Source organism: Sceloporus undulatus, chromosome 2 (assembly GCF_019175285.1).
Source record: "Sceloporus undulatus isolate JIND9_A2432 ecotype Alabama chromosome 2, SceUnd_v1.1, whole genome shotgun sequence".
Classification (NCBI taxonomy): domain Eukaryota; kingdom Metazoa; phylum Chordata; class Lepidosauria; order Squamata; family Phrynosomatidae; genus Sceloporus; species Sceloporus undulatus.
Window position 1 is genome coordinate 115,878,895 of NC_056523.1, and position 14,052 is coordinate 115,892,946.

Consider the following 14,052-nt stretch of genomic DNA (forward strand, 5'->3'; position numbering starts at 1 on the left):
GAGAGGTTTGGGGAACTCTGGGAGTATGGTTAAGCAAGTTGCCACATTTGAAATGTTTTGGGAATAATTTTCAGGCAAGACAAAATTCTCTGTAAATCAGCCTGAATGCTCTGTGGCCTTTAAATGGGTTCTCTGAGGCTTTGAAGGCCTCCTTGGAGGCCTCACAGACTGCATGTAGAGGTCCAGAGGGCTGCATGTGGCCTCTGGGATGAACTTTGCCCACCTCTGCTTTAGTATAACTGTACAATTATTTCTGTCTGTAGTAAGGGTATCTCTGTAGCAAAGCTATCATACGTATTGGTAGGGTTATTGCAGTCACCTGTGTGCATGTCACTTTTTTTACCTGAATAGATTTGTGTGTTTAGTCCTATCAAGGAAGAAGTTACTATGAAAGTGGTAGGAAGACTTTTAAGGGCACAGTCTTTGTGAACAAACATCTTGTCTAGTTTGCTCAAAGGCAAGGACTGGATCACCTTCCTGTTCCCAATGCCAACTAGTGGCTCCCATACTTTAAAACAGCCATTCTACTTTCTGAACCTATTTGGGGGATAAGGGCCAACACTTTGCACAGTTCCTATAAAGTTTGGACTAAACCCAGATCAAATTGCCACCTTACTAAAATGGAAGGTACTGGATATCTCAAAAACCAGATGTTGCCTAGCAGGCCTATATCTTTCTCCCCATCTTTCTTCCTATTTTTCCTCTTCTTCTTTTATACTGGTAAAGTTTGCTGGTATTGTCTTCTGTTTAACTGTTCCATGAAAAAAGCTTATTCCATTGGTTGGCAGCAAGGATGTGAGGGACGTTTTGGGGTAAATCTGCTTATTGTTCAACCAGTGTTCCATGTTTTTACCATATATTTACACTCTTGTCTCTCTTTCTCAAGCATTATTGACTAAATGTTCTTAGGCATGACACAATTAGCAGACATTGTTGTCTGACAGAAATCATATGGGACTTATCTTAAAAGGCAAGCTACTGAGGCCTTTAGTCTTAGAAAACGTCTGGTTTTCATATCTATCAGCATATCTATGGTGCTGTCTTCACATCTACTATTAATTTGCAGATGGGCACAATTGCACCAAACCAAAAACCGCCTACATTTCAAACAGTTTGCTCAGATTAAAACACATACATGCGTCTTCCAAACTGAGCAAATCTCTTTTTGTAACATCAAGGGAGGCTCTCTTCCCAGTGTGTGTTTATTTTGATGTATATTTATGTTTTTAATTACTGTTTACAGTTACAGCCTTCTTTTAATCTGCCAAGAGAGAAAAATCATGTTGAAAGGGATCTGTTTACCATCTGCAAATAAGAAACATGACACTTCAAATAATATACTGGAAAATAAATTTGCATAAATGATAGACCTAATAACAAGATGTGATCTACTCTGATGTAGTTTTACTCCCATTTAGTCATACCATACTGTTGTTATGCTTCAAGGAGCCCAGAAGCTTTGCTTCAGTTGTTCTTATGGTGCAGAGGAAAGAATGAAGTGCTCAGAAATCTATATTCTGTGAAATTGGTCATGTATCTAAATCAGCTTGTCTTTGGCCCCAGCACTTGTGGTGTATCCCTACTGCTATAGTGAGCTGAGAATTCCTGAACCTGTAAAGGAAATTTTGTGCTAAGGGAGCAGAACTCTGGCTACCTCAAAGGATCCTGAAGGATGGAGAATTGACATGAGGGGACAGGTGCCTGATTGCCATCTCCCAACATCCCTTAAACTCTTTGCTTAAGGGAAACAAGTGCAAAACACCTTCTTTCTTTCAGTCTAATGACCTGCATGCCCACTTAGAAGCAGCTTCCACTTCTATGGAGTTTATCACACTCCTTACCTTCTACCATGCTCCCATTTCCCCAGTGTCACCGATCTACAACGAGAGCCTTCTTGTGGGATCGTGGATGGCACTTTTAAAGGGGAACACTTCCATTTTCATCATGGAAGCATTCTCATAATTGTTAGGGCCCTTTTTAAATAATGGATTAAATCCCACCAGGAGGCTCCCACCGCAGATTGGTGACGCTGGAGCGATAGGAGCATGGCGGAAGGTAAGGAGTGTGATAAACTCCTAAATCAGAGTTTCACAGCAATATGAAGGCTATCTATCTATCTATCTACTATCTATCTATCTATCTATCTATCTATCTATCTATCTATCTATCTATTTCATCAAAGCGAACATGTCATTTTCAAGTTTTTGTTTCCCTAGCACAATGTTTAATCATTTTAAAACTAATGTTTGTCAGTCTATCTAAGGACTGCTCCCACCCCCATCTGTGAGTGTTTCATTTCTCTGTCCCACTGGTCAGCATGGGGCCATTCACGTTACTGTTTAAGGGAATGATGTAAAGGTTTCAGGTGGTCTATAAAGGTCTCCATTCCCATGTACATTTCTTAGTTCAATTCAGATTGTATTGATATCAGCATGAAACCTTCATTTCAGTTTTTAAAAAAGTGCTGTAAAAACTGGGATCACAAACTTTTCTAAAGTGAAATAAACATGAACATTAATTCCCCATGGTCATGATTGGATACTTGCTTTGATATTTTGAAGGCAGCCACTGAATAGTGCCACATGATGTAATACAAGGAAAAAAACTTTAAAAAACGTTTTTGTCTCCTAACAAAACTCACCACCAACACATGAATTCTTCCTTACCGTTTTGTATCTTCTGTTTTGTGTCACTCAGTGAGTGACAAGAAAAAAATACTATAAATTTCAGTTGATGTGTTTGCTTCTATCAGCAATGAATGACAATTGTTGTAAATTTGGTCTCTTTTCAGGGGCTGTCAATATCAATATTGTGTCCAAGTGCAACCCTTGCCTATCCAATCCCTGTAAAAATAATGGGACTTGCAACAATGATCCAGTAGACTTTTACCGATGCACTTGTCCATTTGGCTACAAGGTATGATAACAGCTGTATGGACTTAAATTGCTATGACTATTTGAGTACTACTAATGTAATAGTGAAAGTTACATTTATGAGAACAACCTACAGTAGGTCCATGCACTTTATAGTGGATAATATGGAATATACTATCTCCAAGAATGAATGCAGAGATGTTCTAAGATAGATAGGACATTTCCAGACTCTCTGTTTTAGCTCTGAATAACCAGCCAGAGAAAATCTGATGTGAATAGTGTAAACACATGTCAATCATAACTTTTCCATCAGTTTCTGTTTATTGGATTTATTATGTCAATAAATGCAGTAGTCTAAAATCACTGTTGCTTCTGTATGTGCCTAATTCTGATGGTACAGATTGATGAGTGGAGTGGGTGCAGATCATAAGGCTGGACAGGGTAGAGGAAAGAACAAGATGCAAGCAAAAGAAAGAAAAAATACAAGAGACTTGGGAGTAACTGAATAAGCACTCACACACACACATTACCTGACATCCTTACCACAGATTTTTGAACAAAAGTGACATTTGACAAGTTCAAATGTGAACCATATGAAAGGAGCACTTTGTACCAAGCTGTTCTCTACCAGAGTGTCATGCTAATTCAGTAACAATACCTTGCTTCCTTCTCACCAGCCATCACGAAACGCAGTTATCCATCTGGAAGCTATTTCCTTTACCTTGATAAATCGTCCTAAGTCTGCCCTCTCAGTATTTGTTGTTCCTTGTTTGATGTGGATGTGAAGAAAATCTTGTTTCAAAGATTGAATTGCTACATCACTGGGGTGGTGGGACCCTAACAACTGGGCAAGAGAGCTTGAAATGGTGTAATTGATCACACAGCAGCAGTGCATCCCAAAAAATGATTTCTTTATCTAGAGTGTATAATTCAGAATAATAGAAGCTGTGGGTTCTCAGACATATACATGTTGTCACAGATGAAAGTAGTCACTAGGACTGATGTTGGAGTGTTGAAGTCATTAAGCAGGATCTAATGGACAAAGACTTGGAGATACAGATTCCAATTACTGCTAAGCAGTGGGTGACTTACTAGGTTTGTGCCTTGGAAATTCTCCTTCCTTTCAATGAGCACTTTAGTACTTGACCATACATAAAAGAGAAGAGGGAGGAGGAGAGGAGGAAGAAGAAGATCAATATCAAGCCACATCAGCACTGATAATAAAGATAGCAGGGGAAAGAGTAAAACTGTTTTGATGGGGTTCAGATGTGCTAAGTGCAATTCATCCACCAAAAACACATGTGAATAGAGCCTGAGTCTATTCTATCAGGGATGTTTTGAAGAGAGACAAGGAAAAGACTGGAAACATAAAGTTGCAATATGCTGGACCATATCATCAGTCTATCTAGCCCAGTATTCACTTTCCTGACTTTTTCTCGAAGGCCTCAGAAGGGCATCTTCTGCAATCCTGCTACCCATGCCCTTTAGCTACCAAGAAATTGAATCTAGGGTTTTCCCTACTACCCACTTCAGCTCCATGTATTGGACACCAATCCCTGTGCAAACCTGATTTTTAGGAATGGCCTTTCAGGTAGTGTAAGAAGGGGGTGCTTTTGGAGGCTGGACTCCCAAATATATTTTTCATGTTAAGAATTTCCATGTTTACCCTTTTTATCAGTTCAAAAATGTTTATATGCTTCAGAAACAATAATAAAAAATGCAGTTGCTGAAAAATAGAGTGATGGATTGCTGTTTTGGCAGTCCAGCTGGAAATCAGATGTATTCAAATTGTGTTAACAATGTCATGTGGTGATTTTAGATATAGTGAAGTGGTAGAATGTTGAATGTGTCACTGCTTCCTGCCAAAATTAGCAATGAATCTATCATGATTCCAATGGCAATTATAAGATCTTCAGTTATAGCTTATTAAAGTGATTTACAGATTATAGCTTCAAAGCCTCTTCGCTGATGATTCATTATGCAAACAGATGACTTTATGTTTTGTTTTGTTTTTTGGGTTTTTTTGCACAACTGTCTTTGTAATAACATCGTAAGATTTCATATAGTCCAACAGCTAGTTAGCTGGATATATTGATGGACAGAGACAGACACATATTCCTCTCTTACTAGGATGATACATTCCTCTTACTTTCACACCACTGTAGTCCAGTCCTGCAGATGTTTTATTTGGAAATAGGTCATGCTAAATTCAAGGGGCTCTGTTTCCAAGTGAGGTTGTGTGATTGGAGCTGTAGAATTTTTATCCCTCTTTTCCTCTATTTTTATTAAAGAAATACAACTGTATTCTGTAATTGGAGATGCTATGATGTGCAGACAAAAGAGTTCAGTACTTCTCTCCTAACTATATAAACTCAACACAGGTAGTATGCAAAACATTTGATCCTACAAATCTGTGCAAGGAGACCACATTTATTTTTAACAGTGCATCTTAAAAATAGGAAACTGAGGATATAGCAGTTTGAAAACTCTTCATTTATAAAGCACATTGAGAAAATACTCATTTCTAACATGAAGTCAGAGGCATTCTAGATTGAGGCTGTCATACCCATCTATTTAATTATGCCAATATCTTTGTTAATTAATTATTTAAAATAGCTTTGTATTCTCTTTAAAAGGAAAATCCATCTCAAGGCCATTTACAGAACAAAAACAGGGAGTCTTGTGTCTGTATGTTTGTATCATTTGAAATAAATGAAATGATACAATCGAATGATTATTTGATTCATTTTAAATAAAATTAATATTTCATTAGGAGTTGGAACCCTAATATTTAAAATGTATTATATGGCCCAGAATCAATTAAAAGCAGACTAAATAATCAAGATCTTCAACTCCTTTTTAAAAACAATCAAGGATGGAGTAGGTGTTCCTCCTGTAGAAGAGTGTTCAATAAGAATAGGACAGCCATACAAAAAGCTCTATGCAGTTGTGTTCCCCCACCTGATAGATTTTACCAGCAGATACATGAGCAGAGTTAAGCCTGGATAGGGTTTCATATAGGTGCAGCCAGTCCTTCAAATTGTTCTACCTTGCCTAAGAATGAAGAGTGTAAGAGTGTTTGGAGAATGGCCTTGCACAAAGACATCTGTATCCCCCAGCTGCCCTTTTGAGGGATCAGCTTCTCTACATGAGGCAAACTACAAAGACACTTCTTGTGCTGGAAGTAACTTCCCTTTGCCATCTCAGAGACTTGGCCTTAATGTCCTGACAGTTCTTGACTGTTCTTCAGCATATCCATCTGCCTGAATGATTGTTCTGTCTTCTGACAGCTGATTGTTCAGCTTATTGACCTTGGACTTTTCACAACCCAGAGTAGCTGCAGTTTATCACTCTAGAAAGTAATTTAAGACACAAATACTATAAAAACAAGGCATTTAAAACTTTCAAGATAATCACCAATGCTTTAAGTTGGTATTCGGAATTGAGTGGCACATAGAGTATTGGTGACTATATGCTCTGTTCGCCTAGTTCCCAGACGCAACAAATAGTGGTACACTTAACTGGGAATCCTTGTGACTTGGCACTGTTAATAACACACTGCCTTGAATAATTCAGTTTTCATGGGAGTGGGCAGGTTGCACAAAGCCTGTACAAAACTAAATAACAAAGCCACCTAGGAGGGAAGAAAATAAACATAACCCTAGGGCAGTGAGCCCCCAAGCATTGTTCTCTACTCTCTTTCACTCCCCCAAGATGTGCTGCAGCTCTACATCCTTCCCCGGGTAGTTTAAAACACATAGAAAGCACATCCACAGAAATCCTTAGCTCACTGACACTCTTACAAACATAATTACCAAATCGTACACTGCCATATAATTTCATATTCCATCATTTTCCTGTAGCTGTTCAACAAAGATTTCAAAATCAGGAAATTAGAATCCATGAAGCACATTCTTTTGTCTTGTGAATTCTACAAAGTTGACAACATATTATTAGTTCATTAATGGTGAATCTACCAAGAAAATTGGCACAATTTTATGTCAAATTCTTATTAGAAGATAAGATTCCCAGTGTAACTTTAGTTGTTGCCAAATTTTTGTCTAAGGCAACCAAGATCAGAGAACAATTTACTTCTGTATTAGAACTTAATTGGCCAGTTTTTCCTTGTGTTGTTAATTTATTTTATATGTGATGAATTTCATTTTGCTGGCTCCCTGGCCTATACAAAGAATTTTTGTAGATTTCAAAATGTTATCTTCAGCAAGAGAAAAGGAAAGACTTCTCAAACCATAGCTGCCTTGTTCCTTCAGCAGACTGATTCTGATACATGTAAAAGTGAGACATGGTGTGTTTGACACTTTGTGTTCCAGCCAGTATATATTAAAAGTGGAAAAATTAGTTAGCATACTTACTTAAGCTTAAAATTAGCATTTACTGTTCTCCATATATTACTATGTTCCAAGCACTGGGGAACAAGAATGACCTTTGCCTGTAGAAATCCTTTCTCAAAAATATGCTGCTGCTAAGTGCTGAGCACATGCTCCTTGGCTGGGAGGGTGTAATCATTTCCCCCTTAAAATAAGCACCCTTGCTTCAGGTAGGGAGCCCAGAATCCAAACAATGTGTCAGCAACATGGTAACCGCTGTCAACTTTCTCAGAGCTTTTTCTGTCTTCCAAGTAGTAAACAATGGATATAGTGAAAGAGACCAACCTTTATAAACAGAAGGTGGATAGCCTCTCTAAAGAAGGAAGACTTACCGAACCCTTTACAACAAGATTTTATTACACTTATTGAGTTCAAAACCAACTAATTTAGCTGTATTAAAAGCTGCAGGAAATTTCTTCAGTATTATACTGCTCATATATGTTCTTCATCCTGGAAAATATTTATATTGGCATACATTTCCATAACCTTTAAACTCTTCATAAGCTCACTTTCATAAGCTCATTGACTATTAATATAATTTTGCACATAATGGAGGTGTTTCCATGCTTTGAAAGCTTTCCCACTTTCAAAGACAGAGAACTAATCAAGAGGTATATTTCACTGTTTCTTTCATATAAAAAATGACTGGTGGGTTTATTGGACATTGTTGTTGTTGTTGTGCCTTTGAGTGATTTCTTATTTATTGGAACCTGTCATAGGGTTTTCTTGGCAAGATTTGTTCAGAGGAGGTTTGTAATTGCCTTTTTCTGAGGCTGAGATTGTGACTTGCTCAAGGTAACCCAACTGGTTTTCATGACCTAGCCATGGTTCAAACCCTGATCTCCTGGAGTCCCAGTCCAACATTAAATCCAGTACACTTACACTTACACTGGCTCTCATGTATGCTCTCTTGGGTACACATGACTTGAGAATACAAAAATATTAACAGAGCAACCCTACCATTCATTTACAAAGGCTTGGGGTGTGATGAGATGTGGAACAGCCAACACAACCTTGCCATGCTGATTCACTGATCAGGCAGTTAGAAGGAACAGCTTTTGCTTCATCTTCCATTGTTAATGGGAGGACATTGCTGCCTCAGATTCAGCATTTTTGTTAGGTATGTCAGGAAGATGAAGGAGATCTGGATGTGGCATTTTAAACCATTTCCACCATGGGCCTGTTTATTCCATTCCAGACAGAACATCTCCTTGGCATACTAAAGGATTTCCAGCAGCATAGTTGTTCTTCCAGTATACCTTTGTTTCCACTTGCAAGGTCCTTGAGATGCCTTTTAGGTGAGGTTAAGACTACTCTCCTATGGTATCCTGAAACACCTGATTTAACTAGACTGTTGTTCCTGGAAATACCTCTTTGCTGATAAGGACCATGCATTTCAGAAGAATGTAATCATCAATTATCTGTTTAAGAGCATGGGGATGGGGAGAAGAACTACTTTTCTTCATGGCACCAAAGCTCTATTGACCCATAACAGTCTTTCCCACTATTGTGAGCCACACATCACCAGGAACTTGACAGACAAGGGTGATTGAAGTCAATGTATATCTTAGTTTTAAATGAGCATGCTTACTTGTGTTTTTTCTTGGCATTATATTGCTTTGCTAAGAAATGTGTGTCTATGTCTCTACATATATTCATTTCTTGCAGTCATTTGTCATTCTTGTGACTAAATATTTTATAGATGTGTTGGTGCACAGGGAGCATATGTCCAAAAGGTAGATTATTAAATGACTATTCTGTGCCTTACAGTTCCCAAAAACTAAGAACTTGTCTATTTGTTCTCGTATCAAAATATTATTTTTGAGGGGAGGAAGGGATAGATTTCAGAGAACAAGAATTAGTAAAGGCTGCATCCTTTGTGTCTGCCTGTGAGAAAATGCAGGTAAAGGGAGACTGAGTAAGCAGGTTTCTGCATGAAAAGACGGACAAGTATTAATCAATTTTCATGAACTTTTCTTGACAGGGTCGAGACTGCAGCACACCTATTAACTCTTGTATTCAGAATCCATGTCAGAATGGGGGGACTTGCCATCTCACTGACACGAATCAAGATGGATTCAGGTAAGTGAAAAGCAAATTGCATTTAAAAGCAGCATTATGGATTGAGGAACTATTTACATTGTGAAGCAGAAAAAGCTATCATGCAGACATACCCCATAACTGAAAACCACCCAGCCAGATATATGAAATTAGGACATGGTCCAGGCAAAGCTAAGCATTTAGTCCCATTGATTTGAATGTACGAGTGAAAGGGCATACTTAAATCTATCCTCCATTTAAAACAATAGAGCTTAAAAGCATTTAATATGGGCTGCACCATAGCCTTAATTTGATTTTGTTGGGACAAATTATTTCCACTGAGATAGGCAACCATATTTTCTTCTTAATGCATTGCAAAGATTGTGCCATTATTTCTTCATGTCGAACATAGTAAACTATCCTTGAGGTATTTCAAACCCAATTGTTACAGCTCTCCCCTACACAACATGCTGTGTTTCTCTGTAAGAAGTTGTAAGACATTTTGTTTCCACAGCAATCACATAATCAAATACATTTCATTATGAGCAGCTATACTAACCTGAGTAGCATTATGGAAAAACTTGACATGGAGATGCCAATGAAGTACATTTATATAAAAGTCCTATATGAGTTGTGCAGGTCCATAACGTTTACGTCCAAAAAATGGTATTAGGAGTCCTAGATTCTTTTTTAGCATGGAGCGGAACCAGATGCAGAGAAATATACCTGGTCACCAGTGATCCTCCCAGTCCAGCTACTCTTTTCTTTCAACTGTGTTCACCAGCCAATCTAGCAGTAATAGCTGTAGTTCTTGGCTTCGAAGTGAAGGAGAGAGGATGAAGGCTCTTTCTGCTGCCTGGAATATTGCAGGACAAAATGGCCGTCATGTCCTAAAATATATATATATATATATATATATACCCCACCCAGAATATCAAGCAATATTGAAAGTAGGACAAAAAGGAGTGAATGGAGATGAATGAATGTGGACTTGTGGCTGAGGAGAGAGAGGAGTTCCGCTAGAGGACTAGTTAATTATAGTTTGACTTGGAAATGAGTCAAACCATTTCCCCAATTCCAGTTCTGTCCAGTATGGATCATTATGGATTTGGCACAAACCTAGATTTTGAACTAAACACCAATGAAATGTGCTGGATTATTGAGAGAGGAATGTGTGAAAGACTGAAGAAAGTATAAGAGATTGTAAGGCATACAGGCAGACTCCAAAATAATGGAAAGGGAGCTTAACTGTGTATTTCTCCCATGTATAGAAAATGGCATGATCACATGATTTTGTACAGAAAAATGTCTGGTTGGAAATAAGTATATATTTGTTTGTTTGTTTGATTTATATGCTGCTTTTCTCCCAGAATGGGACCCAAAGTGGCTTCTAAAGAGAATTAGTTAAAAACCTTAACACAACCATTTTAAATACAATTAAAAATCCCCATATTAAACAATATAAAATCATTTATATAAAACCATACAAAAGTTAAAAATAAATAAATAAAACACATCCAAATAACTTTTTCTGCTTAGTCATTAAAATCCTGCTTAAACAAAAATGTCTTTGTCTGCTGGCGAAAGCAGAGCAGAGAAAGGGCCAGCCTGGCCTCCTGTGGAAGGGAGTTGTTGAGGATGGGAGCAGCCACTGAGAAGGTGCTCTCTCGTGTCCTCCCCAAGTGAGCCTGTGATGGTGGCAGGACCAAGATAAAGGATTCCCCTGAAGATCTTAACATTTTGGCAGGTTCATATGGGTAAATAAATTTTTTCAGATAGTCTGGCCCCAGTCTGGATTAGAACTGCTTGGAACTGCAGTTTAGCAACATCTGGATGGCTTTTCATACTTTTTCTACTCTTACTGTACTACCATGTTTTCTACCATCATGCCTCCTATTAAACTGGCAGCCTCACACAGCTTCTTTTTCCATTTTGTAAGGTTGGTGACATCTCTTCTATAACATCTAGTTTGGTCCTGTGGTCAATAATCAGAAAACAGAGCAACTATTGTGCTGACATACTAGGTTTTCTCACCAACCCCCCACTAGTTAAAATATAGCTCCTGCTGGCAAATAGAGGAATTGCATTCCTTCATTCCTTGTGCCTCGGGATGGGAACCTATTCTCTCTTGTAACATAATGTGTCTGAAATAGGATAAGGAGAAGGCCCTCTTGAACTATTTTGTTGTGTGGTCTGCAAAAGAAATTATATCTTCTATACATTCTCCTCTCCTACCAGAGAAACATATGAATACACAAGCTCAGCTGCCAAACTTGTCAAGTCTTTACTCTTGTAAAAGGAAATTTAAGCCAAAGCATTCCTCCATATGAAATATCAAGTGATTTAACTCCCATGTTCCTGCAGTCACAGACAAGAAAAATTATCTTATAAGTAATGGTAAGGTGGTGACATAAGCCAGGAAATTCACCCTGTTATGACTGAAACTCCATCCTCACACCCTTCCTTCTCCTGCTGTGCCTAGGTAGCATAAGGGGCCCAAACAGCAGGTGATTCCACTTCTCATATATACTGTTGTAACACACTGCCACAACAGTGTCAGCAGAGGGCATGGGATCAGATGGAGCTCTTAAAACAAAACCTCTTTCAGGCATTTAACTGTAAACAATTTAATCCAAGGTGGTGTTTTCTCTTGAGGTGGTTGCCTTTCCCCCTCCCTCTTTTGTTACAAAAATGTTGCTAACTCTCCATGAATTAAGAGCTATATCCATTCCACCATTTCTCTTTGCATTTTCTCCAGATTAATCTTCTAATGTCTGACATTTCTGATACTCTTGCTCTTTGTGACTGTTATGTACCATCAAGTCACTTCTGCCTTGTAGCAAACCTATAAATGACAGATTTCCAAGAGAGCTTGTTATGATTCCAAGAGAGCTTGTTATGAATACCTGCACTCAGGTGTTGCAAGCCCAGGGCTGTGACTTTTTTGATTAAGTTAATCCACCTGCAATGCAGTCTTACTCTTCTTCGTCCTTCTACTTTACCAAATATTATCATTTTCCCAGTGAATCATGTTAACTCACGATGTGTCCAAAGTATGATTCTAATACTACCATACATACTGGACTATAAATCGAGAAATTTATGCCCCAAAATTGAACCTAAAATCTTGGGTCGACTTATATACAGGTCAATAACTAGTACGGCTTAGAAAGGTCCTAAAATAAGCAAGCCTGATGTCCCACTCTTGGTGCCTCTAGGCACGTGTTTGTCTCTGTCTCTGTCTCTCTCTGATGATTTTCATACCAGTGCTTACCATGGGGTAAGCACTGGTAAATCATTGCTGAAACATTGAGGAAGCGCATGTGTGTGAAAGCCTGGTATGCTCCTCAACATCAGGGAATCGTTGGCTCCCCTCTACCATCACTGAATCATTTGGGGAGAGTGAATTTCCTCACTCTCCCCAAATGATTCAGTGATGGTAGAGGGGAGCCAACGATTCCCTGAATGGAAACTTTGTGTTCAGAGGAAATTCCCTCTACCTGAATGATTCAGTGACACTAGAGGGGAACCAACGATTCCCTGAAATTGAGGAAGCGTGTCAGGCTTTCACACACGTGCACTTCCTCAATGTTTCAGTAACGATTTACCAATGCTTAAGCGCTGGTATGAAAAACCTCTATGTGAAAGAGGTTCCCAGTCCGATTTGCAAGCCTCCTCTTCCCATGGAAAAAATACCCCATTTAACACCTCTTACTTCCCTCTCCAGTCTGATTTGCAAGCTTCCCATGGAAGAAACTCCACATTTAACATCACTTGCTTCCCTTCTCAATACGATGTTAAAACCTCTCCTCCAACACCTGGGAATCATGGTTAGGTGGCAGGGAGAAGTCTAGAGAAGGAGAAGGAGGGATGGAAGTGGTATTTTCCCCTTTCCATCATTTGTTATAGCCCTGTAAGTTTTGCTCTCGACTTATCCACGAGTCATATCAAAATCCCTAAACTTAGGTTAGCTTGTGCACGGGTAAGTATTTTATTTGATACATTGTTGGGATATGTTTTTTATGTTACATGGCTGTAGGATTTCAACCCAGCTTAGAAATTCAGAGGATTAAAATTTAAAGATAATAATTAGTTTAAATAGATGCATATACTTCTGTTTTCTCACCTTTAAATCAAAACTTTACCAGGAAAAAATGATGACAAAAATATTAGGCTTATTCTATTTTTGTATCTATCTTCATTGCCTATTAGTAGTCTGGAATGAGAATTATTAGGAAACCAGTTCCACTTTCTGCTCTTCAGCATTGTCAAAACAATTCTGAGAAGAGCATTGGATAAAATCCAGATATAGTAAAACATTTTATGTCTAACAAATCCACTGAAATAAATGGGACTAGCCAATTAACTGGGTCATGCCCTTTGTGATGAAGCCAATTTAGCTTTGTTGCTAACTGGAGATATTATTTCTGTAACTGAAATACCTTCGTCCACAGTGCATTTTGCCTTTTCCCACTAACAAATACAAAAACAAAGCTCACTTAGGAAAACTTTAAAATACCAAAATAGATTTTGTGGTATTAATGTTCCTTAGTTGACAGATGAGTTCAGCATATATGGACAATTGAGTTTGTCCAGGTGACATGCAGGTGTGCAGGTTTTGGGGGGGCACTTTAAAGACAAATGGGCCCTAAAACAGTTACAGTACATCTGGCCAGCATTCATTTCATCCAAGTACTAAATAATGTGATCAGAGCATAACATTTTAATCTAGTACTTCCAAAATAACCAGT

General features: G+C 38.4%; 1 protein-coding gene across 1 annotated transcript in view; it reads left to right on the top strand.

Annotated features, from left to right (window-relative positions):
• Positions 1–14,052, top strand: part of SLIT3 (slit guidance ligand 3) — a 612,784-nt gene that overhangs the window by 517,554 nt on the left and 81,178 nt on the right. Inside the window, 2 exon segments of the mRNA XM_042452193.1 lie at positions 2,792–2,916; positions 9,246–9,343. Of these exon segments, the coding sequence (XP_042308127.1) occupies positions 2,792–2,916; positions 9,246–9,343 (223 nt within the window).